The sequence below is a fragment of the Canis lupus genome, chromosome 2 (genome assembly GCF_003254725.2).
Source record: "Canis lupus dingo isolate Sandy chromosome 2, ASM325472v2, whole genome shotgun sequence".
In the NCBI taxonomy this organism is placed as follows: domain Eukaryota; kingdom Metazoa; phylum Chordata; class Mammalia; order Carnivora; family Canidae; genus Canis; species Canis lupus.
The window spans coordinates 36,737,374-36,764,262 of record NC_064244.1 but is presented as its reverse complement, the minus strand read 5'-3'; the positions used below and the strand labels follow the sequence as shown (position 1 = coordinate 36,764,262).

General features: G+C 40.7%; 1 protein-coding gene across 8 annotated transcripts in view; it reads left to right on the top strand.

Annotated features, from left to right (window-relative positions):
* NR3C1 (nuclear receptor subfamily 3 group C member 1) overlaps nucleotides 1–26,889 on the top strand; it is a 119,736-nt gene that overhangs the window by 88,517 nt on the left and 4,330 nt on the right. For 4 of the 8 annotated variants that reach the window (XM_025445537.3, XM_025445536.3, XM_025445535.3 and 1 more), the window contains exons 3-8: nucleotides 2,712–2,878; nucleotides 8,639–8,755; nucleotides 13,714–13,992; nucleotides 14,933–15,077; nucleotides 17,965–18,095; nucleotides 26,331–26,488. In XM_025445537.3, coding sequence (XP_025301322.1) covers nucleotides 2,712–2,878; nucleotides 8,639–8,755; nucleotides 13,714–13,992; nucleotides 14,933–15,077; nucleotides 17,965–18,095; nucleotides 26,331–26,488 — 997 coding nt within the window. The remainder of the gene's footprint in view (nucleotides 1–2,711; nucleotides 2,879–8,638; nucleotides 8,756–13,713; nucleotides 13,993–14,932; nucleotides 15,078–17,964; nucleotides 18,096–26,330; nucleotides 26,489–26,889) is intronic. The other 4 variants (XM_049102235.1, XM_049102243.1, XM_025445540.3 and 1 more) reach the window with 1 other exon arrangement.

Below are 26,889 nucleotides of genomic sequence, written 5' to 3'. Positions count from 1 at the left end.
AACGCATTTCTTCCACTAATATCTGTGCTGTACGTGGCAGTTTTCCACATACTCTGCCCTTAAATGCTGTAGCGGAACAGGACTGAGGGGACGCCAAGGCTGGCCAGAATGACCCATTCCTAGCTCCACTTGCATCAGGGCCTTTGTTATCTCATTTTCCCTTTCCCCGGTGCCGTCGGAAGCTCGGGGCTCAGTGGCCCATTGTGCACGTGCTCTAATTTATAAGCTAGAATTTGAGAACAGCATCCTGGGGTTTAAGCTTAATACTGTTTTCCACTACATAATACTTACATAATGCTTTTTCATAAAATCTCCAGTTTTCATGAAACAGCAAAGAAGGAACATCTGTGGTGTGCTTGCTTAGTGCAGAAATGATGTGCCAGGGCAGCCCGGGTGGCTCAGTGGTTTAGTGCTGCCTTCAGCCCAGGGAGTAATGCTGGAGACTCAGGATCAAGTCCCACGTCGGGCTCCCTGCATGCAGCCTGCTTCTCCCTCTGCCTGTGTCTCTGCCTCTCTCTCTCATGAATAAATAAAATCTTAAAAAAGAAAAAGAAGAAGAAGAAATGATGTGCCAGATTTTCTGTGTATTCACATGGGCTTTTCAGTAGGTAGGGCACGGATATGAAGCATGTCGGTATGACTGCAAATAGGCCCTGTAACCCTCCTCCTTCTAGCTTGTGGCCTCTTAAGGTGGTGCATCCTTCCACAGGGCTCGCGAGAGGCTAGACGAGATTTTTTCATGAGAGTGTTTCACAGCTACAAAGTACAGGTATACCTTGTTCTATGGTGCTCTGCTTTATTGCACCTAGGTTTGGGACAAATGTATGGTTTGTGTAAAAAAAAAAAAAAAAAAGAAAGAAACCATGAAGTCAAGCAAGCCTATCAGTGCCATTTTTCCAACAGCATCTGCTCATTATGTAACTCTTTGTCACACTTTGGTAATTCTCAGTATTTCAGATTTTTTTCTTTATTATGGTTGTTATGGTGAGCTGTGATTATGATGCGCTGAAAAAACTCAGATGATTAGCATTTTTTTAGCAATGAAGTATTTTTAAATTAAGGTATACACAGTACATTTTTAGACATAAAGCTCTTGCACACTTTAATAGACTAGAAGATAGTACACATATGACTTTAATATGCCCTAGGAAGCCAACTAAGTCATTTGACTTGCTGCTGTATTGCAATACATTTTTGCTGTCTGATGGTCTGGATTTGAACCTGCTTGTTCACTCTGGTATGTCTCTATTACAAAGCACTATTGTAAAAAAATTTAATTGTATAATATACATATACAGTTTGTGTGTAAGGTATACAAATGTATACAATGGGTTGAGGAAACAGTACAGAAGCAACCATTCAGATCTTTAAATATTACATTCCTTTTCCATAAACAACTCGTTGGTCCCTAAAAATAGATGTCAGATGACAGAGATGGGCTGAGCAGGAATAGGAGCATCTTCAGGACTTAAGCCAAGGAAGTTTTGCTTCCCTGACACATTGCTCTCTTCACTCGTTCTGAGACCTTCCTCCTTCTCTGTGAAAGCCTGGCCCGAGCAGCTCCTCTACATTAGTCACGAGTTTCCATTCATCACAGGCCGCTTACGCCAGGCCTAGAACAGTCATTTCGGGTTACTCTCTCCCCTTGTGGGCTGTCAGTGGGTGCTCCATCCGCTCCCCCAGACCAGCAGGGAGACGACAGCTTGTGATAGAGAAGTCTCTAGAAGTTGTGGACAGTGTCCAGAGGCCTGTGTGGAACCCTGAGGCCTATCCCCAGAAGGGGAGTGGTGGGAACCCCGTCCGTTTGACAGAAGCCTCTTAGACCAACAGAACAGGACTGGCAGTGGCTTCTTTTGAGGATAGAATTGAGGGGTGCTTTGGGGCTTGTTGCAGATCTCCAGAACAAATTAGGAACAGAGGATCTTTCAACACCAGGACAGCAGTCAGTGTGCTGAGCAGTCCTCAAAAGGGAAAACGAGAACTGGGAGAAGCAGATGCCCCCTTTGGCTCCTTTTTCTTGAGGCTGTGCCTTCCACGAGTGGGGAGGGCAGAAACACAGTCCTCCCCGCCCAGAGCCTGGCTGAGGGTGGGAGGTGGTAATGTCTCCCGTCAGCCCTCCGTAGGCCTCAAGGCCCGGCCCAGACCCAGACCTGCACCGTGGAAGAGGCCAGGACTTGAGGGGAGCCCGCAGGTACAGCTGTCCTGACTCCACTAGATTTAGGAAGATGCCTGCACGAGATCTGAAAAACCAAAAATTAATGTCCTAAGCAGTGGCAGCGGTAGGGGGTGTCCTTCTGAGCAGATGGGTGCACACTGCGTCTTGGTCGCAGCGGTAGATGTGGGGCTGACGGGGAGCCGGACTTGCCAGCTGCACGCCTACAAGGGGCGAAGGATCCTGCACATACAGGACACTTTCCTGAAGGGCATTAGGGACACGAACCCGCCCTTAGCCACTGAAAATTAGCATTTCTAGGTGAAGCTCATTTTTGCCCTTCTTTTTAGGGAATACTTAGGAGTGAGGTCATTTCTTTTTCATGTTGTCTTAAAGAATAACACATTATTTGAAAGTATTCAGGCTGGCGGTTGTGGGCCTGCTAGGACGCCAAGCCCATGCTCACTGGCCAGTGGGAAGGTAAGAGAAGAGTATTTTGCTCTTTTCGGCGGACAGTCACAACAGTTAAATCCTAATCCTGCTTGTCTTCCTCCTCCAGCCCTGGAATGAGACCAGATGTCAGCTCTCCTCCATCCAGCTCCTCAGCGGCAACGGGACCACCTCCCAAACTCTGCCTCGTGTGTTCTGACGAGGCCTCGGGGTGTCATTACGGGGTCTTGACTTGTGGAAGCTGCAAAGTGTTCTTCAAGAGAGCGGTGGAAGGTAGTGTGTGTTTTGAAGAGTTTTATTTTTGAAGTTTCTGTTATATGCAAACCCCCTTAATGGGTGCACAGCCAGAAAGGCAGGTGGCTTGGGGGGTGGCTCCTAGGCCTTCCAGCGGGAAGGAGGTTTTAAAAAGCATCACCAGTAGAACTAGAATAAATTATGAAAGTATACATTCAGGGGAGGGAGTTTGATCAGAGAACAGAAGGTAGAACGTAAGAGACGGCTGTCCTGTGAAACGGTGGTGTTAGGTTCGGGGGGTGGGGGTGGGGGTGGGGGTAACATCATGTTCATTGTCCCAGAATCATGAACTTTAACTCCCATCAAGTAATTGGAGGTGGGTGGGGTAGCTGGGTGATGGGCACTGAGGAGGGCACTTGATGGGATGATCACTGGGTGTTATACTAGATGTTGGCAAATTGAATTTAAATTTTAAAAAGTAAAAAACAAAACCCCCAACTCTTCCAGTGTGACGGAAATGAGTGATAGAACTATCCAGAACTATCTGGATGGGGTTTTTTTGTTTTTTGGTTTTTTTTTTCCCTATTGAGCCAGGCATCTTATTCAGCATTAAGAGCTGGTCCCTGCCCTCTGGGTGGTCACGGTCTACTTGAAGTGAAGGATGAGTTAACAGTTTACAGGTACGGAGGTTAAAATACGGAGAACTGCCTCAGGAGGTCAAGAAGGTATTTCAGAGGAGCTGATTTCACTATATGAATATTATATTAAAATGAACTTTACCCTTGTTACAGATTCAGCCCGCTGACAAGGGCAGTAACATCAACTCCTTCAAGAAAGAGAAATTCATTCCATAGCAAACTATTATTGGAAGTTACTCTAAAATTTTCCTCATCTTACCAGCAAATCATCTTGGGAGAAAAAATCATGTGCTTTATTTAGTTCTTTGTAAAGCAGGTTGAAGGCAGTGTGGCCTGAATGCATTACCTAAAGCTCTGATTAGATTAATTTTTAAAGAAGTGCAATTATCTATCCATTCACAGTATGAGAAGGATTATTATTTGCCTAGAGTTCTGTTTGCATATCCTTAAGAATTAGATGAGTCATTTTCTTTTGTCTGGATTAGTTTGTAATACATGAGCAAACTATAAAATTACTCCTGTTTACCCCACATGGAGCGCAGGGATGCAGGCTCTGATCAGTCAGGAGCTGCCTGGTCCTATGGAGGAGTCACAGGGAAAGCCCACCCCTCCCTGGTACAATGTCTCTGACAAAAGCAGACATTATCCACCACAGACCCAAGACAGTGAAGCCTGTTTTTCTCCTCACTTTATTTACTTCAGCACTTTATTAACTCAGGAGTTATTTCCATGATACAAATGCAGTGATAGCAGTAATACAGTATTACAGTAAAATTGACAAATTGATGTCGGAAATTCAGAATAAGACCATGGATAGAAGAAAGAATGAATATTTCAAAAAAAATATTAGTTAAAATGGAGGAGAATGAAAAATTCTTTAAAACAGGACTAAAAATTCAAATGCTTACAGGGACCAAGTCTGTGTCATTCTGGCAAAGAGAAGACATTTGGGGCAAGGCAGGCACGCATTGATGTCACTGCAAGCTTACCTAAAAGCATCCAGTGCCCTTTAAAAATTAGGGGGAAAAAAAGTTAAACATATAACTCCCCAGTAAAATACCACAGCAGGCCATATGGCCCTCTGGGCTTAACCCCTGTTTTAGAATTAAATTCTTATACTTGCTTTTCGGTAAAAAAAATTTCCTAGAATATTAGCTGTACCATTCAAAATGTTTATTTGGCGTTTAAGTCTGATGGCTCCATTACATAATTAGTAGGAAAAGGTTTAACTGCGGACTCTGTTAACTAAATCCTATTTGGATTTTCATTTTCTCCAATGTCCTTTCCAGCTCTAAAAATCTGTAATCTTTCAATGACCTAACCCACAGCAGTTTTACTTTTCCTTTGTAGACATGATGGAAATGTTCTAAAGTCCAGGTACATATTTTGGAGCACTGTCTGAGCTAATTACAGAGATGTGGTTTGCAAGATCTGTATTACATTTGGCACTCCCATTTTTAGCACCTGCTGGAAATAATAGTTACCCGCCCCCCTCAAATTTGTATAGTATAAATCCCTAAACATTCAACTGTTCTTGCACCAGTTTTACTTATGTATTACTTACCCTACAACCCAGATCAAGGATAGGTATTTTGAGGTTTTAAACTCAATATTCTAGGAGTCGGTTTTCCAGCATCCTTTAGGTCTCCTTTGCACAGAAGTACACGTAATCTCTGCTGGTAGATCACAATGGCGACAGGCATCCACTTACCCTCAATTTACCATGAACCTAGTACTATGTTTTATGTCCATCCTACCACTGAATTAAGGGCTATGTGAGCTCTTAGAGGCTGTTGTGCTCTTAGTTGATAGACTAGGAAACTGAGGCCGAGGCTGTACGTGGCAGCTGGGATTCCAGCACAGCTAGCTGTCTGCAAACAGGCTTTTCACCTCAGAGCTACACTGACCCCCTGAGAGTAGACGACAAAAGTTTTGTCATCTGGGAGTTCCTATAATCGAGTTAAGATACAGACATGAAAGCCTTCTCACAGGAGTTACCAGTGAGCATTTGTTGAGTGCTCACGTGTGGCGCTGTGTGTAGCCTTCTACCCAACTGCCTTCAACCCTTGCAGCTCTGCAGATGGGGAAATATTTAAGGGCTCAGAAGGGGTAATAAACATTACTGAGACCACACAGCTGGGAAACAGAGCTGCGATTCCCATCAAGGGCTTCTTGGTGCTCACGAGTGCTCTCTCTACCACACCACACGGTTTCTGAGAACAGGTAAAGAAGGCAGCTCAGGCTCAGAGTTCATGTTTAGAACTTAGGTATTTCAAATAGGATAGACAAAGTGCAGAAACCCCCAGAACATGCCCTCTTCTTGGACCACTGTTGTTTTTTAGAAGATCTTATTTATTTGAGAGAGAGAAAAAACAAGTGGGGGGGCAAGGAGCAGAGGGAGCAGCAGACTCCCCACTGACCAGGTGCCTGATGTAGGGCTCGATCCCACGATCCTGAGATAATGACCTGAGCAAAGGCAGACACTTAGTGAATTGAGCCACCCAGGTGCCCCTGGACCACGGTTTCTTTTCTTTTTTTTTTTTTTTTTAATAGATTTTATTTATTTATTCATTAGGGACACAGAGAGAGAGAGGCAGAGACACAGGCAGAGGGAGAAGCAGGCTCCATGCAGGGAGCCTGACGTGGGACTCGATCCCGGGTCTCCAGGATCACGCTCTGGGCCAGAGGCAGGCGCTAAACCGCTGAGCCACCCAGGGATCCCCCACAGTTTCTTTAAACTTAAAAACAACTACTTTACTGAGCCTACTGTTAGTTATTTATTGCTGTGGAACAAATTAGGCCAAAATTAGTGGCTTATAACAGCAGGCACTGATTATGTCCTGCAGTTTCTGAGTCAGGAATTTGGAAGGAGCTCATGAGCAGGGCCATCCTGGGCCCCTCATCTTCAGACTGTAGGTTTGGGGGTGCAGACATCCAGCCTGGGGCTGGAGGATCCACTTCCAAACTTGTTAACACTGCTTTTGGCAGGGAGCTTCAGTTCCTCACTGTGTGGGACTCTACTAGGGCTGCTCTCAACATAGCAGCTGGCCTCCCCCAGAACAAATGATCCACAGAACAGAGTTAGAAATATGGAAGCAATCATGTCCCTATGACTTCATCTCAGAGATGACATACTGTGACTTCTGCCACATTTTATTGGTCACACAGATTTGGCTGAGGGTGTGGCAAGGGACTACACAAGAGGGTGAATACAAGGAGGCAGGGACCATTGGGGGCCATCTTGGAGGCTGGCTACCACACCAACCACAAATAGAAAACAGACTCTCTTGCCAAAAAATAGGTTTTAACCATAAAAATAAATACAATGCAAACAAAACAATGTTAAAAAGTTCCACCTGTCTCCAAGTCTTTTCTCAGCCATCTCCTATTAGGTAGAAGACACAGGAACTCCCAACTAAGATGATTCACTGTTATCAAAAGGGACTGACCAGGAGTGACGGTTAATGGTCCAGGTCCATGTCTTGTAAGATAGTGACCACTAGTCAAAACTTCTCACTTTATAGATATGACACAAACAGATTTGCCCAACTTCACATGCCCCCCCAGATCCAATAGCTCAGATTCTGTAGAACAATGATTTGGGGAGATGCTTACGGAGCAGAACTTCTTTATATTTTTAACTGCTCCAACTATGGATGCATCCACTGTTCCTACTTTTGCTTTAAAGAGTTGTTAGAATGCTGGGTTAGTGCTTCCATTTTAGGTCACACAGAAAAGCTACAAAACCTATACGACATAGAAAGGAATTAAAACAGCTGGCACAGACATTTGGCATTGGAGAGCAGCGCTAGAAGAAAGCTCAACTGTAGGCCATTAGTCAACTCAGTGGCCTACTCCTCACAAAGAATGGAACTTGATAGTTAGCCATGTACCCAAAACACATGCTTAACAGCACTGTGATTTATCTTGTTCTAAAGAAGTGAACAGAGTATGTTTCCATCCAAGTCTGAGAGTGTCCTGTGCAGAAAGAATCCTTACCCAGAATCAGAATGATTCTGATTCATGAGAATGAGAATCTTCAATCTCATAAATTGATACTGGTGATTTTTCTCTTTCCCCTGAAGGAGATGTCTTTTTGAGAAGAGAGATGTCCTATAGTCCTGTAAATACTATCCCCTCTGGGGTAAGGTTCATAGACTCTGAGTTATCTACCCGGTGTCCATTTAGCTGTACTGATCCTTTGCAGGAGGATCGTTTCAGAGTTTTTGCCAGGCCAACAGATCCTCAGAGTTTTCTTCAACATTCAATAACCAGATTAAAAGAAAATTACCAGAATGTGCATTTTGGGGTGGGTTAGGGTACAGAGACTTTGAGTCTTTTTCCTGTTAAATTTTTTTGCCTGGTGAAAACTGCACTTCTGCCTCTTACACCACATTATTATATCCAAGGTGCCAGAAGATTTTAGACAGCAACAGTTGTAAATATTTGGGGTCAATGGTGAATTCAGACATTCTTACATCCTAGAAGCATGTGGAATAATGAACAAGTAACCGTCGGATCCATGTATGGTAGTGAGTTTACCAGGTGTGTGGTTCCCCTCGCTAGTAGCTGGCAGCCTTCATGTTCAGGAGGAGTAAGTGCGCTGTCACCTGGAATTGAAGACGGGGCACACTGGATTTGCATATGGTGGCATGATGTTGAATCAAAGTCCTTTTCTGGGTGGGACTCTGGGAGCATTTCAAAAGCCATTTCCTCTTTGTTTTAACCCTCCTTAGCATTAAATGAGAACTCCTAATGAGGGAGTGGAGTGATGATAGGCCTCCTCCATCGCTGTGAAACTCTGCTTGATGGAATGAGGTGGCTGTGGAGGGTGGTATCTGGAAAGGGGCAGGGGGACAATGGGTGGGGAAGTGTTCTGCTTCTCCATCAGGAGGTGTTCAGTTTAGGAAAGTGTCTCTGATGCTACACTTACCATTTGTGTGCTTTTCTCTACATATACCTACATTTATTTGTTGAACAGAACAAGAAAGAGACTTTTTTGTAAGCTGAGCTCGCAGCTCTGTAAGGGCCATGTCAGCAAGGGCACTATACCTTCCTTCATTGGTGTCTGTGGTCTGAGGCTGTGCAAATGCAGCAAGTCTCCACGTTAAAAATATCCTTAAAAACCTGGGAAATTTTGATAGCACCTTTGTTTTCCATCTAGGACAACACAATTATCTTTGTGCTGGAAGAAATGATTGTATCATTGATAAGATTCGAAGAAAAAACTGTCCAGCATGCCGCTATCGGAAATGTCTTCAAGCTGGGATGAACTTGGAAGGTAATGTAAATGCCTGAAAGGAATGGTCTTGGCATTCATTTAAAAATGCATTCTTTTCCTTTCTAAAATATAAGTAAGCCAAAGTAATAATTTAGTCATTACAATATATATGCTTAACTAACATAATTTTATATGACTGCTTTGTTAACTAGGAATTTTTTATGAGTATTTCCTATTCTGCTTAAGTCTTTTTACCAGCTCGTATAGCACACACAGCCTTCATTAGGGCCAGACTACATACTAAGAAAGTCAACAAGATAATAATGACTTGAAGCAACATTACTCGTAGCTTTTTCTCCTCCCTTTCTGCAGCCTCCAAACTCTTCCATAGAGTTGAAAATGTTTATCTGTCAAAAGTGTTTACCTGTCCATGTTCCTATCATTTACCTTTTCCCTGGCTCTGTAGCTGGAGAGATGCAAATGGATAATCAGTTTGCCTGGGGAAGTAACTCCTCAAGGAGGTACTGGCTGGGTTTGATTTTCTTTCTCAAGTGAAGAAGAAACTTGCAATTAGTTAGAAATTTTAAGTTTTATATCCCTGTTTATGTAACAAGTTGTATAATTAACATTGATCTCATTATTTAAAAACTTTGCTATGAAAAGAGTTTGGAATTCTGCTTTCATTGAAAATACAAGGTCCATGAAGTTAGTGGTGGTGCTGGAGTAACCCCCACGCTTAGTACTTGTGACGCTAGCACTTTGCTTCTCCAGAAGCCACCAAGGAGGCAGGCCAGAGACGTGCACCAAGTGAAATAGTGCCTGCATTTAAAGTTGCAGAGTCCCTCACAAAATGGCATGGCACAGGACAGAAGAGACTAGAGCCTCAGGAGCACAAGCAGGGTCACCTAGTTCTGTCCTGGAAAGCTGGCAAAGCTCCCTTGGCAGAAGGAACACTGAATTGGAAGTCTAGAAAAGCTGAGTAGGAGGAGTTAGGTAAAAAAAAAAAAAAAAAAAAAAGGCAGGGGTATTACCAGATATATACGTCAAAAAAGCTCATTTCGCATGGAGAGACCAATGGAACGACTATAGAAGTAATCCAGAGGACACAGCATGATGTTAGAGGGAGAAGAGTGAGTGTGTGGTTCTTCCAGTAGAAGAGACACTGACGCTGTGCCCTCTAGAACACATTGTATGTGTGTACCTGTTATTAAATAGATTTATGGTTCTGACTGTGAAGAGTCTAATTCCCCAACCCATGTTCATAGTTATCTTCACTCCTTCACAGCACTGCAGTAACAGATGAAATGCACCATGTTAAAGACAGTCATGGGACACCTGGGTGGCTCAGCGGTTGGGCGTCTGCCTTTGGCTCAGGGCATGATCCCTGGGTCCCGGGATGGAGTCCCCACATCGGACTCCCTGCATGGAGCCTGCTTCTCTCTCTGCCCCTCTCTCTCTCTGTCTCTCATGAGTAAATAAATAAAATCTTAAAAAAAAAAAAAAAAAAAGTCGTGGCACACCACTTAACCCAATATTTTCTAAGTGTGACTAGGTTGCTTCAACTTTACTGCAAAGTGCCAGCATATTTAAGCACTGATTTAAAGAAAGTGCTAGCAGCCCATCTTCTTGTAGGTGTTCCAGAAGCTCAGAGATGAATCACGTGTTCCTATAGTTCATTTTCACGTGCCACAAGGATGGGGTTTTTTTGTTATCTTTATTTCATTCCCAATTTTACTCAGTTTCTTTTTGCTGCTCTCTATTTTCTTTATATATATAAACTCTATGACCACTTTGCTGACCACTATTTTATATATATCTATATCTATATCTATATCTATATATATATATATAATATAAAACTTCTCTCTCCAGTAACAACTGCACTGCCTTCCCTCACTAGAAGACAACCAGGGCAGCTAGAGACATCGGAGTTTCTGTGTTCGCAAAATACCATCACTGCCCTTTCCAATCAGATCTTGAAATTTAAGCATACAGTTTAGATGGAGCTGCAGTTTTCCAAAACACTATTTAAAAAAAAATACATTGTATGCTTTTATAAAATGTCAATATAAGCTATGAGAATAGTGGAGAAACTAGCATTTGTTAAGAGCCACTACATGCTTGTCTCTCTATATAATATATATACTTTCTCTTCTGCTCAGAGAGGTTGAGATCCTTACATTATGAAAAACACTTTGGGACTTAGCCAGATTCAGCTGTGTCCACTTCTGTACTACCCAGTTCTGGTTTGTCCCTTAAGAATGTATTAGAGGGATCCCTGGGTGGCGCCTGCGGTTTGGCCCAGGGCGCGATCCTGAAGACCCGGGATCGAATCCCACGTCGGGCTCCCAGTGCATGGAGCCTGCTTCTCCCTCTGCCTGTGTCTCTGCCTCTCTCTCTCTCTCTCTCTGTGACTATCATAAATAAATAAAAATTTTAAAAAAAGAATGTATTAGATACTAGGTAGCACATATCATACATGATAAATGAATTTTAATTGTAGAAAAACTGAAAGGCTTTTTAAAAATCGAATAAGTTTATAGAGATTTTCTTGTGAAGTTTTAATGGGAAAGCCCCATTTTTGTTCTTAATTATTTCTGTATAGATAAAAACCTTTATTTGGAGTAGATATGTGTCTGTCCATAGAGTTGACTCTCCCCTTTCAGGACTGCCCCAAAATGAAGTCGCAAAACAACTCAGCTCTTCTCAAAGCCTGATTCTCTCCATAAATGTAGCTTAGGATCAGAAGTGGTCTATTTCCACCATACTGTTGCCCCCATACCAGTGATTCTCCAGAGTCATTTTAAGAGAGCCTTTCTCAGTGCTTCGAAAGCCTGGCATTTGAGTACACATCAGTTTTTTAAGGGTAATCCTCAAAGTTTTACTTCATTTTAAGGTGTATTTTAATCATTCCAAATTATAGCTTTATTTTTGGTGTAAAGAGTCAAATGGAACTTAACAAGGAGGTTTTTGACATTATCAGATTTCATACCTAATACTTTTAAGCTAAGTTTTAAATTAAGACTTTTTTTTTTTTTAAGAAAGGAAGGGAACTATTGCAGACTCAGGAACACTTCTATAGAATTCAGATACTATAATCTCTGTGCTCCAAGGAGTCAGGAACTTTCTATCAAGTAAAAATCTTAAAGTGCTTACAAACAGTGATTGCTTAACTAATTCAGTTAACAACTTCTTAAGTTATATGAAAGCATATTAGTACACATTCTTACATTCTTGCTCTAGTCAGTATTTTGAGCTTTATTCAAAATCATTCACTGTCTCACTTCACACCATAGAAAAAATAGTAAGAAATTACTTATTTACCAAGTATAGAAGATTCTTGTAAATCCACCAGCTCATCACCGTCCTTTCCCCTGTTTTCATATGGAGCGTTAAGTCATGGTTAGCTGAGGTCCTTACTATTCCAGGATATTGATTTGGGTCATGCATGTTCTCGTCTACCTTCTCCATAAAGTACTTGCCATCATGTTGAAATCTGGGTTTCCGTGCAGTACCTCTGGTGTCTCAAGTGTTCCCTTATGTTACGTGCAGTAGCGTTTCCTTTTTTAAAGTTGATCACACCTCTATCTACCTGTACCATCTACATTCAAAATATTCTAATGCTGTAGTCTGCCACCAGTGGAGGTAATGATAGCTCTGTAGCACTTAATATTTGCCACCAACTGTTTTAAGCCTTTTACATATTCTAAATGGTTTCATTCCCAACCACCCTCTGAGTGAGGTACGAATATTATCATCATTTTACAGAAGAGGGCAACTAAGTCCCAGGGAATAACGGGGAGATCCCACCGACTGTGTGACAGAGCCAGGGTTTAAATTCAAACATGCTGGCTTCAGATTTATGCTCATTACTGCTACACCATACTGTGTTTTCAGTAGAGCATGGTACAATATAAATAGCTCTGCCATGATCCTTTTTCTGTGTTTTGAAATGTTACATGACAATTCTTCAACTTCTCACTACCATATTCAACACAGAGTACAATAATGGGACCATTCCATCATTTGAAGGACAAAGAATCTATTAATTATTTTAAAAGGTGATTAGTATTTACTTTCTTAGCAAAATGGGTTGTATCATAAGTGAGGCAGGTGCAGGTCTTCTTTCGTATAAATTTTAGTATAAATTCTACTCGCTGTACTTCCTTGGATCTCTCAGAACTTTCTCTTTAATAATACTCTGTTCCTTTTAGCAGCACATAGAGTACGAAAGAAACATTCCCATTTGTTACTAAAACATGTAACTTCAAGAGTGTGAATCCCTATTGTAATCTGATTACACCATTCCAGCCTAAATCAGAGTTAGAAGATAGCTTTACTTTGTATATGAGAAAGGATGCTTTTGGTTTGTGGAGTCATCAATATAAATCCCTTTAGAAAAGGAAATTCCCCACTGCTAATTTATGTCAAGAAATGCAAAGTTTTCTATCTCCTCAAATGTTTTTAGAACCAAGTAATATCCCCTCATATAAATGTAAAAATTGGACTTTTCTGCTGTCGGAGTTAATATTGCTTCTAGCAGATGATCTGCAATGTCATGTTAATATTTTCCTGAGAAGGGGACTTTGTGTGAGGTTATCACTAGTATAGCTCTCTTCCTTACATACCATAATTAAGATTAACCCTAAACCCCATTTCTAGTCTGCTGTTACAACCTTAGATTCTTTCTCTCAAATGCTAGTAAAAGTATTACCTTATTTAACCAATGAAAATTTCAACTTTGGCGTGAAATGTAAATTAATTTATGCAAGAATCTATGTAAGTGCTTTGTTTAGATTGCTTTAGCATAATATTGAAAGACAATTTTATGTACAGTGTAACTGATGAAGAATTACCTGGCTTCGTATACAAATGGGTTCCTCTTGACTCTGCTTTCTCTTCTTCTGTGTCACTTTATAATTGCTAAGTAGTTTCAGAAATTAAAGTACTTCCTGAATAAACTGCCACCCAGACCTTCCCATTAAATCTCACTTCTGTGTATTTTTTAACACCCACAGCTCGAAAAACAAAGAAAAAGATAAAAGGAATTCAGCAGGCCACTCCAGGAGCATCACAAGAAACTTCTGAAAATCCTGCTAACAAAACAATAGTTCCTGCAACATTACCACAGCTCACCCCTACCCTGGTGTCCCTGCTGGAGGTCATTGAACCCGAGGTGTTATACGCAGGGTATGACAGCTCTGTCCCAGATTCGACTTGGCGGATCATGACCACACTCAACATGTTAGGTGGGCGGCAAGTGATCGCAGCAGTGAAATGGGCCAAGGCAATACCAGGTAAGATGCGGAAGACGACACTGCGAAAGCACAAAGCTTCGTATTGTCTTAAACAGAGGCTCTCTCATCCAAGTCTCATGACCTGTCCTGTTTTCTCTTCCTCATTGCTAGGGCCTAGCCAGGGGCGAGGCCAGAAAGCATAGGAGTGGAGGGTTTATAATAAAACTGGTACACTGCTCCCTGCTTTTCAGATTGTTGCTCAGAGCAGAGTGATTTCAGGTAGGACGAGGTCCTGTCAGAAGTAGAGTCACGGGACTTAAAATTCCTTTCACACCCAAAGCCAGGGCAAGGATACGGATAATACTTCTCAGAATTCCACTAGATTTCCGTCAGCGTATTGCTTTTAAGACTCAGGAGTACAATTGGTAAAATATCAGGTATAGTGACACTTGGTCAGGATGTACTAAAACAGAATGACTTTAACTCTTAAGTAGATAAAATGATACAAGATGATATAAAAGTCCCCCTATTGGAAAGAACTTGATGTGAAACAGCAGAGGTTACCATTCATGTCAACCCAGACTTTACAGCTGCAGAGATGTGACAACCTCATGTTCTCACTGATAGAGAAGGGACAGAGCAAGATGGAAGTAACCTGACCTCCTGTCATTCCTACTCTGTCAAGAGGGACAGAGGTGTAACTGTCAGAGGACACTTTTAAAACTAAATTCAGTGACTGAGTAAACAGGAAAAAAGTAACAATAACTTTTATTACATTGGATGCCATTAGAAAGCACTTGAGGGCTTTGATCTTAACATGTCAGATGACAAAAGAGAACCATGCCCCCTGGTGCTTCACTTACTCTGTCATGGGTCCATCCCCCAACCCTCCCCAACCAGGCTAAAGTCATCACTGGTCTGTGGCAGTTCCCAGAGAGATGATCTTCTCTTGGACGAGTAGAGTGTTGTTTCCTCATAGCTTTACTTCTTCTTAATTCAGGATTCAGGAACTTACACCTGGATGACCAAATGACCCTACTGCAGTATTCATGGATGTTCCTCATGGCATTTGCCCTGGGGTGGAGATCATATAGACAATCAAGTGGAAGCATGCTGTGTTTTGCTCCTGATCTGATTATTAATGAGTAAGTTATTTATGAGTCATTTTCCCTGTATTCATAGGGTATTTTTAACCAGCTGATGTCTTCCTGATGGATTGCTATTGTGATTATTCAGGACTCAATCAATTCTATCAGGTTTCTTAAAACTGGGCAGACTTGAAAAAACTTGAAATAAAGTTGTCTATCAATGCTTAATGGCTGGCCAAACGTACATGGAACATTATTATTACTGTCCCAGGACACACTGAAGGGTACTTTTTTTTTTTTTTTTTTTTAAGATTTATTTATCCATTTTAGAGAGTTAAGAGAGTAAGAGGGGAAGCATCTCAAGCAGACTCCCCGCCTAGTGCGGAACCCATGTTGGGGCTTGGTCCCATGACCTGAGATCATGACCTGAGCCCAAATCAAGAGTTGAAGCTTAACCTACTGAGCCACCAGACACCTCGAAGGGTACTTTAGTTTTTTTGTTTGTTTAAAGATTTTATTTATTCATTCATGAGAGACAGAGAGAGAGAGGGAGAAGCAGGCTCCATGTAGGGAGCCTGACACAGGACTCAGTCCCGGGTCTCCAGGATCACATCCCTGGCCAAAAGCAGCACTAAACTGCTGAGCCACCTGGGCTGCCCTCAAAGGGTACTTTGTAATACAGTGAGCATCTCTGGGGTCAATTGATCTCACTTTCAATAGAGACAACTATAGATGAGGACATCTTGGCCTACCCTAGGAGGGACAGGCCCAGAGACAGAAGGACCCTCATAGCATGACAAGGCCCACTCAGTGTTTATGACTTGCAAAGTTTTTTTTTTTTTTTAAGGAGAGAGAACCAATCCAATTTTCAGATTTTGTAGAGGAGCTATTCTTGTGTCTTCTAGACCTTTGCTTTCATCTGTGAAATATTTGAGGCATCCCTTCCCCTGACTTCATTGCACTTGTTTCCTGAGTAGTTTTCTGCCTCCAGTGTGTCCTTCATCATGTTGACAATTTTTTCCTTCCAAATACAGTCTGATCCCATCACGTACCTCCCCAACATACAGATGTCCTCATTCTCTCCGCCCTGCTTATTCAGTGCATCCTCAGCATGGCTTCTGGCTTCCAGAACCTGGCCTCTTTTTCTTTCTCACTGTTATCTTTTATTCTTTTATAGATGGAGCATTCTCACTCTGATGATCTGTTATTCCTCAAGTATTTTGACTCATGATGTTTTTAGCACCTTGTAGGACCTCTCTGTTGTATATCCCTAGCTCTTATCACTTTTCTACCCTATATTGCAATTTTTGGTGCCTACAACTTATCTCCTTTATGAGAGTGAAAACAAGGAGTTCTCACTCTCACACAGACATACCCAAGATCAGAATAAGAAACGATTTCTTTATGAGCTCTGGGGTTAAATCCATTAGAATAGTCCCACTGCACCCTATATGAGTCAATCCATCATCAGTAGTTTGTTATTAAAATTAAGAGTGACAACTTTAGTTATGTCCAGAATGGCACAGAGTATGGAAACATACATCAGCTGACAAACAGGATGTTTGGAGGAAAGAGAAAGGTAGAGTTGGGAGCGAGGAGGACAGCCCACAGAGACACTCATATCTGTTGGGTGTGCCAGGCCCAAAGTAATGGGTAGAAGTTCCAGAAAAACATCTATTTGAGCAGTGTTAAAGGGAAGGGCCTGCCTTACCATGTGATAAGCTCGCATTATTTTAAGTGTTTTATAGTAGAAACTGGATGATACTAGCTCCAGATATTTTTAAAGACATTCTTAGGCATTGTGAAAGAAACTGCAAGGACTAGGGTAATTCTAGATTTAGAACACAACTTTATACTGCTCCTAGGTTATTCCAAGGCCACTTATCTGGCAGGATAAATAGGAACTACCTAAAGTAGACGTTTCTCCTTTCTGCTGTCAGGCTAGCTAGCTGCATAAAAAACTAGTCCAAAGGCCATGGCTAAGCCCAATCCTGAGTTAAGGTTGGTATCCTTTCTCTATTGGTGATATTTATTTTCTGGCACAGTATTCTCTTGGTGATACAGGAGTCCTTACCAAGTGCTAGCCACTATTTTAGGAGCTTGAGCTGTAATCGTGAGCATGAAAGATGAGGCCCCTTCTAACATTCCACTGGGGAAATTAAATAAATAACCGAAATTCTTGTGGAGAGCCATGATACAAGAGTGTGACTGGGGGGTCAGGGGGCGGGGAGAAGGGAAAGAAGGAGTATATGCTATTTAAATTTGGGGACCACAGAAGACCTATCTAGGGAGCTGAACACCAAACAGTACAGAAGAACAAGCCATGCGAAAGGTGGGGGCCCTGCAAGCAAAAGAAACTAGGGCAAAGGCTGGAATTCCCATACCAGCTCAGAGAAGAGGACAGGGGCCACGTCAAGCAGAAGCTTGGAGGTCAGGGAATAGAGTTCAGTTGTATTCTAGGAGCAAGAAGAAGCCATTGGAGGCTTTCAAACAGCATAACATGCTGGAGAATGGATCAGAGGGCACACCACATACTCCTCACATTCCTAGTCAGCCTGGTACAGAGTAGCAGAGAACAAGCCAGACAAGCTTCCTGGCCCGGATGGCTTCCGGTCTACCCCATCACTACCAGATTCAAATGCTGCCAGGAAACCTTGGTTTAAATGCTTCCAACCAATCCCTGCAGAAAGTAAGTGAATAAAACGATCTACAGCATGCACAACAGAACACTTCTGCAGTGTACACTCAGTTTATTCAGTAGTCTCTGTAGATGCTGTGAACCCAGGAACAAGTTTAGTCTTCCATAGTTCTCACCTATAGGGGATTAGCATTAATAGCAATATAGTTCCATTTTCCTTTGTAAGTTCAGAGTTCTATAAAATAAAACCAAGGAGTATACTTTTGGGGGGAAACTAACTCAAATGCCGGTGTTTGTCTTTTACAGGCAGAGAATGACCCTCCCCTGCATGTATGACCAATGTAAACACATGCTGTTTGTTTCCTCCGAGTTACAGAGGCTTCAGGTCTCTTATGAAGAGTATCTCTGTATGAAAACCTTACTGCTTCTCTCTTCAGGTTGGTAGAGCACAACACTCTTTGCTTCTAAAATTCACTTCTAAGTACATCAAGAGCATGAAATGTAAACGTGCAGAAACAAAGGTTTTTTTTTTTTTTTTATACGTGGCCCCAAGTCTACCATTATTATTTCCTTCTAGTCAGATATTTAGATTTTTCGTGAATGTCAAGTGTTATAAAGGCACAGCTAGTGGTACCAAGATTAGTAAGACAGGTGCCATAGAAAAAGAGAGGAACATGAGCTCTGCAGGAGCCTCTGACGATCTGGAGTGAAAACATGCTTCTTCCTCCCTGGGACCTTTGGTAATAGCACCAGGGGAAAACTGGAGAAATGGGGCCAACCAGAATGGCCTCTGTTTCTCTACTACATTGTAACTTGGTCAAAAATTAGTTCCCCAAGTATTATTACCATGTCCAGAAATGATGTGAGAAAAACAGGTCGTACGGAAGATCTACGTGATTACTACTAGAGACCTGGCTGATGCAGCATTGCTGCTGCCATGGTGGATAGAGGTGTTTACCTAAAAACAGCAACAATCTTAAAAGTTTAGATAAAGCTACGGGTATATTAACTCCAGGGAGGTACGTTGTGGCTAGCAAAGGCATTCCTTACTAAACCTAGAAAGCTTTTTGAAAAATACAAAGTCTCTTGGCAGTAAAAAGGAGGCACCTTCAACAACCAGTACAAGAAGGTCTGTGAACAGTTGTTATACACATATAGGCTATTCCAATAAAAATGACGTATCAGGTTAATGTTCATAAAATACTAAGCTGATGACTGAATATTTCTTTCATATGCAAATCAATAAATTTGCAGTGTTTTAAAGTCTTCTTTCCCTGAATAACTCTGGTTTCAGAACTGCTAGATAACTTTAAGCAACTGGATCTATTTCAGCTTTCCTAAGGCACACGTATCATTAAGCTTTCATATTACCTTTGTTCTACAGAAACCCTAAAGGAAAAGATCACTGCTAGAGACTTTAAGGTTACCTAAGGCAGCACACTTGGTAAAGAAGCGAGCTCAATGTGATTTAACAGTTAAAATTCTGATAATGCCCAGATACAGATCAGTGCAAAATACTAACCTATCTTACTTGTCAAAAATGGTAATTTAAGTTGTATACATACCAGACTCACTAGCTATATGTACTTTTTTCATTGCATAGGATATAAAAAAGTAAACTGAACTACTATGTATCACTGGGTCCTTTACAAAAAAAAAAAAAAAAAAAAGGATAGAATTAACAAGAAATAAATATATACCATAAGATATAATCAGACTTCTACTCTGATGGAATATTAGAATAGATACCCTAACCTCCCACTAAAAATGCTATAGGAAGCAGGCAAAAAAACCAAAGAGGTTAGCTATACTAAGAGGGTATATTTAATAAGTTCAAAGACAGGAAACATACATGAAATTTTTAGTCAGAATGCAGTTTTTTTAAATGCATATATAGGTACATGTGTGTACCATGTACATAAATGAACAGAATAAGAGATACGAGTGAGGGAAGAGGGCTGAAACCGTGCTTTAAAAAAGTGATCCCATTTGTGACCACCATCACAAATGATTATCCTAACCCATTAGTTAGGATAACTATTAGTAACTACATTCATACATACTAACTGCTATTAGTAACTACATTCACAGTATACCAGTTGAAAAAAAAGGCTTTGGTCTAACGTGATCATCAGAGATCCACAATGAAAGGTGGACAAGAATAGGGAAAGGAATTATACAAAGAGTGGCTGAGAATTTTCTGGAATTGTGTAAAGACACCAACCCCCCTACCTTACTAGGCAGGCTCAGTGAGTTCCATATAACAACACAAGTAAAATCCAAATGACTGGAAAAAAAATCTTCAAAGGAGAAGCAATTTAATAACCACAATAGCAAAGAAGAAAATGGAATGCTATATAACGCTAAGGAAAAATATACTGGAAAATAAAGGTGAACTTCCAGTTTTAGCTCTGACAAACTGCTTGGACAGTGCCATTCCCATTCTCCACAAGCAGCAGCTCAAATGAAAATCTGTAACTTTCCTCGGATCTATCAGAGAATTGAGGTCACGAGGCAAATGACATCAGAATCTGGAGAAATAGGCAAACACAGAGACACACAGCCATGATCAGTTTATTAGGGACAGAAGAATCTGGAGCCAGGAACTACTAGAAATGCTTACCGTAATTTTGATTAACTACTGAACAGGGAGGAAGAGCTTGAAAATTCAAAACTGAGGGTTGTCTCCTCACACTTTCTTGGGGTTTACTCCAAGGCATAAGCCACAACAGGTTCTCACCAGGAAGATCAGAGAAAAAGCCCCTGTTTTTTGCTCTCTGAGGGAAGCTGCTGTGAGAGCTTCATCTGACCTGAGGGCAAGGGCAAAAAGATCATTGTGGCCACCTCTCCCCTCCTCTCTCATGTAAGGGAAGCAGGAGTGTGAGGTGGGGGAGGAGGTTCAGAAACACTTCTGAAGGTCATGACAAAACAGGTTTTATCATAAAAGGTAAGACACCCCACATCCCCAGCACCTTACCACTGTATCAGTAGGGCTCCAGGATAGGAACTGGATTACACCTGCCAGAACTACAGAGCATGGCCTTTTGAGAAGTTCTCAGGGAAACCCAAAAACAACAGGGGAAAAACAAAACAGGGAAACAGGTTTCAGTTATGAAACACAGCCCAGCTCTAGCCAGTTTAACATAAGACCTTATACCAAAAGCATCATTATCTCAGCTCTGCTCTATCACTATGCAGCTTTCAGGGAGAAAAAAAAAAAAAAAAGTAACGTATGCAGTAAGACTCTGAAGAGACAGTCAAGCATCGGACCCAGCTCATCTATGACACAGATGTTTATCAGATAGGGAAGTGAACACAACCATGATGACTATGTTAAGGGCCCTAATGGAAAAAGTAAACAACATGCAAGAACACATGAGTAATGTAAGCAGAGAGGTGGAAACTCTTAAGAATCAAAAGGAAATGCTAGAGACTAAAAATACTGTAATGAAAATGGAGGATGGCCATCAGTAGACCAGTCCTGGTGGAAACCCAAACTCAAGTGCAAAGAGAAGGATAAAAACAACATGGAACCGAGCATTCAAGAATGGTGAGGGCTATTATACAATGTGTCCCGTGCAAGTAACGGGGACAGAAGTGGAAAAAAAAAAGAATGGAAGAAATATATGAAGTAATAATGGCTGAGGGTTTTCCAAAATTAATGACGGATGCCAAAACATAGACCTAAACAGCTCAAAAAACTCCAAGAAAGATAAAAATATCTACATCTAGGCATATTTTACTCAAACTGCAGAAAACCAAAGACAAGCAATCCTCAAAGAAACCAGATGGAAAAAGAATCAGCTTTCTCATAGAGGAACAAAGATAAAAATGACATCAGAATGTTCTCCACATGTAGGAAGGGAGTCAGGTGAAGCATTTAACGTTAAAAAAATATATATATCAATCTACAATTGGGTATTCAGTGAAATTGTCCTTCAAAAGTGAGGGTAAAATAAACAGTCTCAAACAAAAACAGAATTAGTCACTAGAAGACCTGTCTTGCATGAAATGTTTAAGGAAGTTCAGAGGAAATGAAAATGATGCAGTTCAGAAATGTGGATCTACATAAAGGAGAACATGAGAGGAGGAAGCGATGAAAATGAAAATTGACTTTTCTTCTTACTTGATCTACCACACAACTGTGGAAGGTGATTACAGCACCAGTACATCATAACAACAGGAGAGCGGACCCGGGCATACTGTTAGCGGGTACCTGCACTATATGGATCAAGTAGAATGGTCATATTTAAAGGAGCTGTAGATCCAGTGTCTATGTATATGTGGAACTCCAGGGCAAGCACTGAAACCACTTTAAATACACGTAATAATTGATATCCTGAGAACAGAGAATATAGAATCATATGAAATGCTCATCAAAAACTGGAGAAGTAGAAAAGAGGGAAGGATTACAAAAGGAAGCATCAGTGCAAAGAGTGCAAAACGGTTACAAACATAGTACCTATTAACCCAAATATATCGAATGGTCACCTGACATGTGTATAGTCAAAAAGTCTTTATTTTTATTTTTAATTTTTTTTTAATGAAGGTGAAAGGAAAAGTTTGCCACCACCGATCCTCAATATAATACAAGACTAAAGGGTCTACTTAGGCTAAGGGTAAGGAATCCCATGTCTAAGAAGTAAAGAGGAACAGAGAGAATGGTAATATGTAAATATGTTTAAGCTGACATCTATTATATAAAGTAACAGCAGTAGCGTTTTGGAAGATCTAAAACCAGAACGCTAGAAGGATAGTTCAATAAGGAAGGTTCAAATTTCAATGACAATGGCTAAAGATAGGAAAGGTACGCAGAGTACCAAAGCACCGCAGAGTACCAAAGCACCGAGGTGGGGGGGTGGAGCCCTTACGGAAAACACTGTAAGGAAAAGGTGGGGGGGTGGAGCCCTTAAGGAAAACACTGTAAGGAAAAGCAACCCAAACACATGAAATGAAGGGAAGGGGGTAAACAAGCACACAGGAAGGGAAAAAAACAAATGGTGAACAAATAAATTTGTCTGCAATTTCATTAAATAGAGAGGAGATAAAAGTTTCAACGTCAAAAGATACACAAAGAAATCCAAGACTGGATAAAAAAATAAAAAATAAAAAAAAAGCTCCTTCCATGATACTGAATGATTGACATTAAAGGCCCTCCAGTAACCCAGTGGCGGTGGACTTGTGCTGTAGAGCAGCATGTGGTAAATGTTCTCAGTGTTGCAAGCAAGACTGTCACAGCTGCTCAACTCTGCTCCTTGCAGCATGAACACAGTCATCACCCAAAGAAAGAACAGGCATGGTTATGTTCCAATAAAACTTTATTTACAAACACAGGCTGCTGGTGTGACCAGGCCACCAGTCGTGTTTTGCTGAGTGTTCTTTGAAACCAGAAGAAAGCTGTGGCAGCTTTCTTCAGTTATGATCAGCACAGATGTTAAAGAGCTGGGGTTTTTTTTTTCTCACTTTATTTAAAGTTACTCCTTACATAAAGCATTCTACTTACCAGAAAAGTAATTCTAAGTATGTCGCTTAAACGCATAGAGCAAAAATTAATGAAGCTCCAAAGATAATTAGGGGTAATTTGGGATAGATGGAATTCTTTTAAATATAAGCACTGATAGGACTTTGCCAATCATTATTTTTAGAGTTCAGGTAATAAGCAGGAAAAAAATACAGCTCAACAATCGATGAAAGTATTAAATTTTAGTATTTAAGAAATTAGCAATAATTAGGTTATCTGTAACATATTAATGTACTTTTAACATGGTAAGCTCTTAGCACTTCTGATGAAGTAGACTTCATTTTCACAGTTAATACTGACATCTTAGAAGTGCCAAGTGTTGCTTTATAGAATCTGAACGTTTTCATGTGTGTTCCTTGGTCTAACCCTATTCAAAATCCAGGGAGAGTGGTACACCACATTAAGAAAATGAAAGGTAAAAGTCATACAATCATCTCAACAACAGGTGCAGAAAAAGCATCTAACAAAATTCAGTGTCTGTTCATGATGAAAACATTCAACAAAATGAGTACAGAGGGACATACCTCAGCATAATAGCCATATATGACAACCCACAGCTAACATCATACTCCATGGTGAAAAGCTGAAAGCTTTCTGTCTACAATCAGGAATAAAACAAGGCTATCCACTGTCATCACTTTTATTCACCACAGTATTAAGGTTCTAGCCAGAGCAATTAGACAAGAAATATAAAAGGCATTCAAATCTAAAAGTACTAAATAAAACTCTCTCGGCAGATGCCATGATATTATATATAGAAAAATTTAAAGACTCCACAAAGAGACTGTAAAAACAAGTAAGTTCATAAGGATGCAGGATACAATATCGATATGCAAAAATCTGCGGCAGTTCGAGACACTAATAATAAGAACTATCAGAGAAACTAAAAAATATAACTCCATTTACATTTGCCTCAAAAATAATATCTAGGAATAAAATGTTTTTAAGGAGGTGAAAGACCCATGCACTGAAAACAGTAAGACACTAATGAGAGAAATTGAAGATGACAGAAATAAACGCAAAGATGTTCCATACTCATGGATTAGAAGAATATTCTTAAAATGTTGACATTTCCAAAAGCAACCCACAAATTAAGTGCAATCCCTGTTACAATTCCAGTGGCATTTTTCACAAAAGAAATCCTAAATTCTGTATAGAACTCTAAAAGACCCAGAATAGCCTAAGATACCGCAACATTACAGTACCACGTCTAACTATAAAGCTTTCTCACCGCAAAGAAAATGATCAGCAAAATGAAAAAGCAGCCTACAGCATGGGAGAAAATCCTGGCAAATCCTAATTGGCCAAAGGGCACATGAAAAGATGCTCATCATTACTAGTCATTAACAAGGAAATGCAAATCAAAACCACATGAGATCCCACCTGACCTCTATTAGAATGTCTGTTACCAAAAGACAAGGAATAAGTGCTGGCGAAGGTGTGGAGAAGAGGGAAGCTGTACTCACTGCAGGTGGGAATACAAATTGATGCAGCCACTGTGGAAACCATATGGGTGTTCCTCAACAAAGTGAAACAGGACTACTGCACGACCCTGCAGTTCCACTTCTGGGTATGTGTCCACAGAAAATGAAAATACTCGAAAAATATATGTAGCCTCATACTCATGGCATAATTACTGATAGTAGCTAAGATACAGAAGCAGCTGAAGAGTCCACCTATGCAAGAGTCCACCTATGGTTTGTTTAGTAAATATATCCAATAGACCATTATTCCACCATAGAAAGGAGTGGAATCTTGCCACTTGCAGCAGTTTGGATGGACCTTGAAGGCACTGCGCTAAGTGAAATAAGCCAGTCAGAGAAAACTGAGCACAAACGAATATATATAGGGACGCCTGGGTGGCTCAGTGGTTGAGCATCAGCCTTTGGCTTAGATTGTGATCCCGGGGTCCTGGGATCGAGTCTCACATCTGGCTCCCTGTGAGGAACCTGCTTCTCCCTCTGCCTCTCTCTCGGTGTCTCTCATGAATAAATAAAATCTTAAAAAAAAAAAAAAAGTATATAATCTCACTTATACGTGAACTCTAAAAATAAATAGGGACACGGGCTCTTGTATGCAGAGAACAGACTGGCAGTCTCCAGAGGAGGGTGTTTTGGAGGGTGGGAGAAATGAGGGAAGGAGAGGGTTAAAAAGTGCAAACTTCCCGGTATAAAATAAGTCACATGGATGTCATGTGCAGCTTGGTGACTATAGTTATTAATAATATATATTATATATATGAAAGTTGCTCAGTAAATATTAAATGTCATCATGAGAAAAAAATGTATACTATCTGATGATGGATGTTAACTATAGATGTATTGTGATCGTTTTGCAATATATACAAATATTTGGTCATTCTGTTGTACAACCTGAAACTAATGTCAATTTTATCTAAATTTTTAGAACTTAAAACTCCATGAGAAAGATTAGGACATGCAGCTAAGGCAGGTTATACTCAAATCCACTGGACAAGTAAGAATTAAATCTTCCTGCTCCTAAAACCACTGCTTTTCCTTACCTTAATTCCAGCATTTTCTAAGATGTCATCAACAATGAACTTAAGTTTGGGGAAACATCATGTTCCCTTCCCTAATTCTGGCTCTGATAAATCCTGAAAACCAATAGTCTACCTAACTTTGTATTAACCTTTAATTTTGCTTACATTTTGACCAAATCCTTTTTTCCCTAACCATTAACACAGAACCAAAGTTCTGAGGAGTACACTTGGAGAAATTTGGCCATGTACAAAAATCAGTCAGTCTTTGCAGGATTCATGAACATGATTAACCTTCTGTTCACAGTCCTTCTTACTGGTATCAGTTTTTGAAGAGTAATAAATGATTCATTTTTATACCGATTTTACAATCTGGAATCCATAAGTTTTTTTCTAAGTGCGTAAGGGAAGGCTGATACATGCTCCCCAGCAAGGCAAGACTCCAGGTTAAATCCTCTGATTTTCTATTATCCCCTCATCTCTCTTGCCTGTACTTTCAGGATCCTGTGAGATGCTTGTATTTTCATGGAATGTATCTAGAGTGTATATACAATACATGTCATGAAGCATGCTATTGTTAATAAATGCCCTACAGGCACATAGGCAGAGTTACCTTAAGAAAATTCTTTCCTTGACCACATCTTAACCTTTTAGTTCCTAAGGAAGGTTTGAAGAGCCAAGAACTGTTTGATGAAATTAGAATGACCTACATCAAAGAGCTAGGAAAAGCCATTGTCAAGAGGGAAGGGAACTCCAGCCAGAACTGGCAACGCTTTTATCAACTGACAAAACTCTTGGACTCCATGCATGATGTAAGTGTCACACATGAATCCAGGTGTCCGCAGTGTTGTTTGGGACGTTTGATTTGTGTATATGATGATATACCAATAGTTTTGGCTTGGTTTGGTTTTCTTCCTTTTGATCGATTTTGGTGGTGGTTGAGGCTCAGGTTGTCAGCCTCGGTTTGGTACACATTTCTCCTAAGGCCAGTTATGAAATATCTAGTTACATGCTTAGAACATCATGGTGCCAGGACAAAATTTAATAGCACTATTAAAAACAAAAATGCCAAATTCCCTATTTTTATGTGACTAATTAAATTAGCATATGGCCTTCACATATTGTCGTACTATGTACTACAGTTCATCATGATACACTTAAGGCCGTATAATTCTCTACAATTCTACGGAATCCAAAATGTGCCTGGTACCTG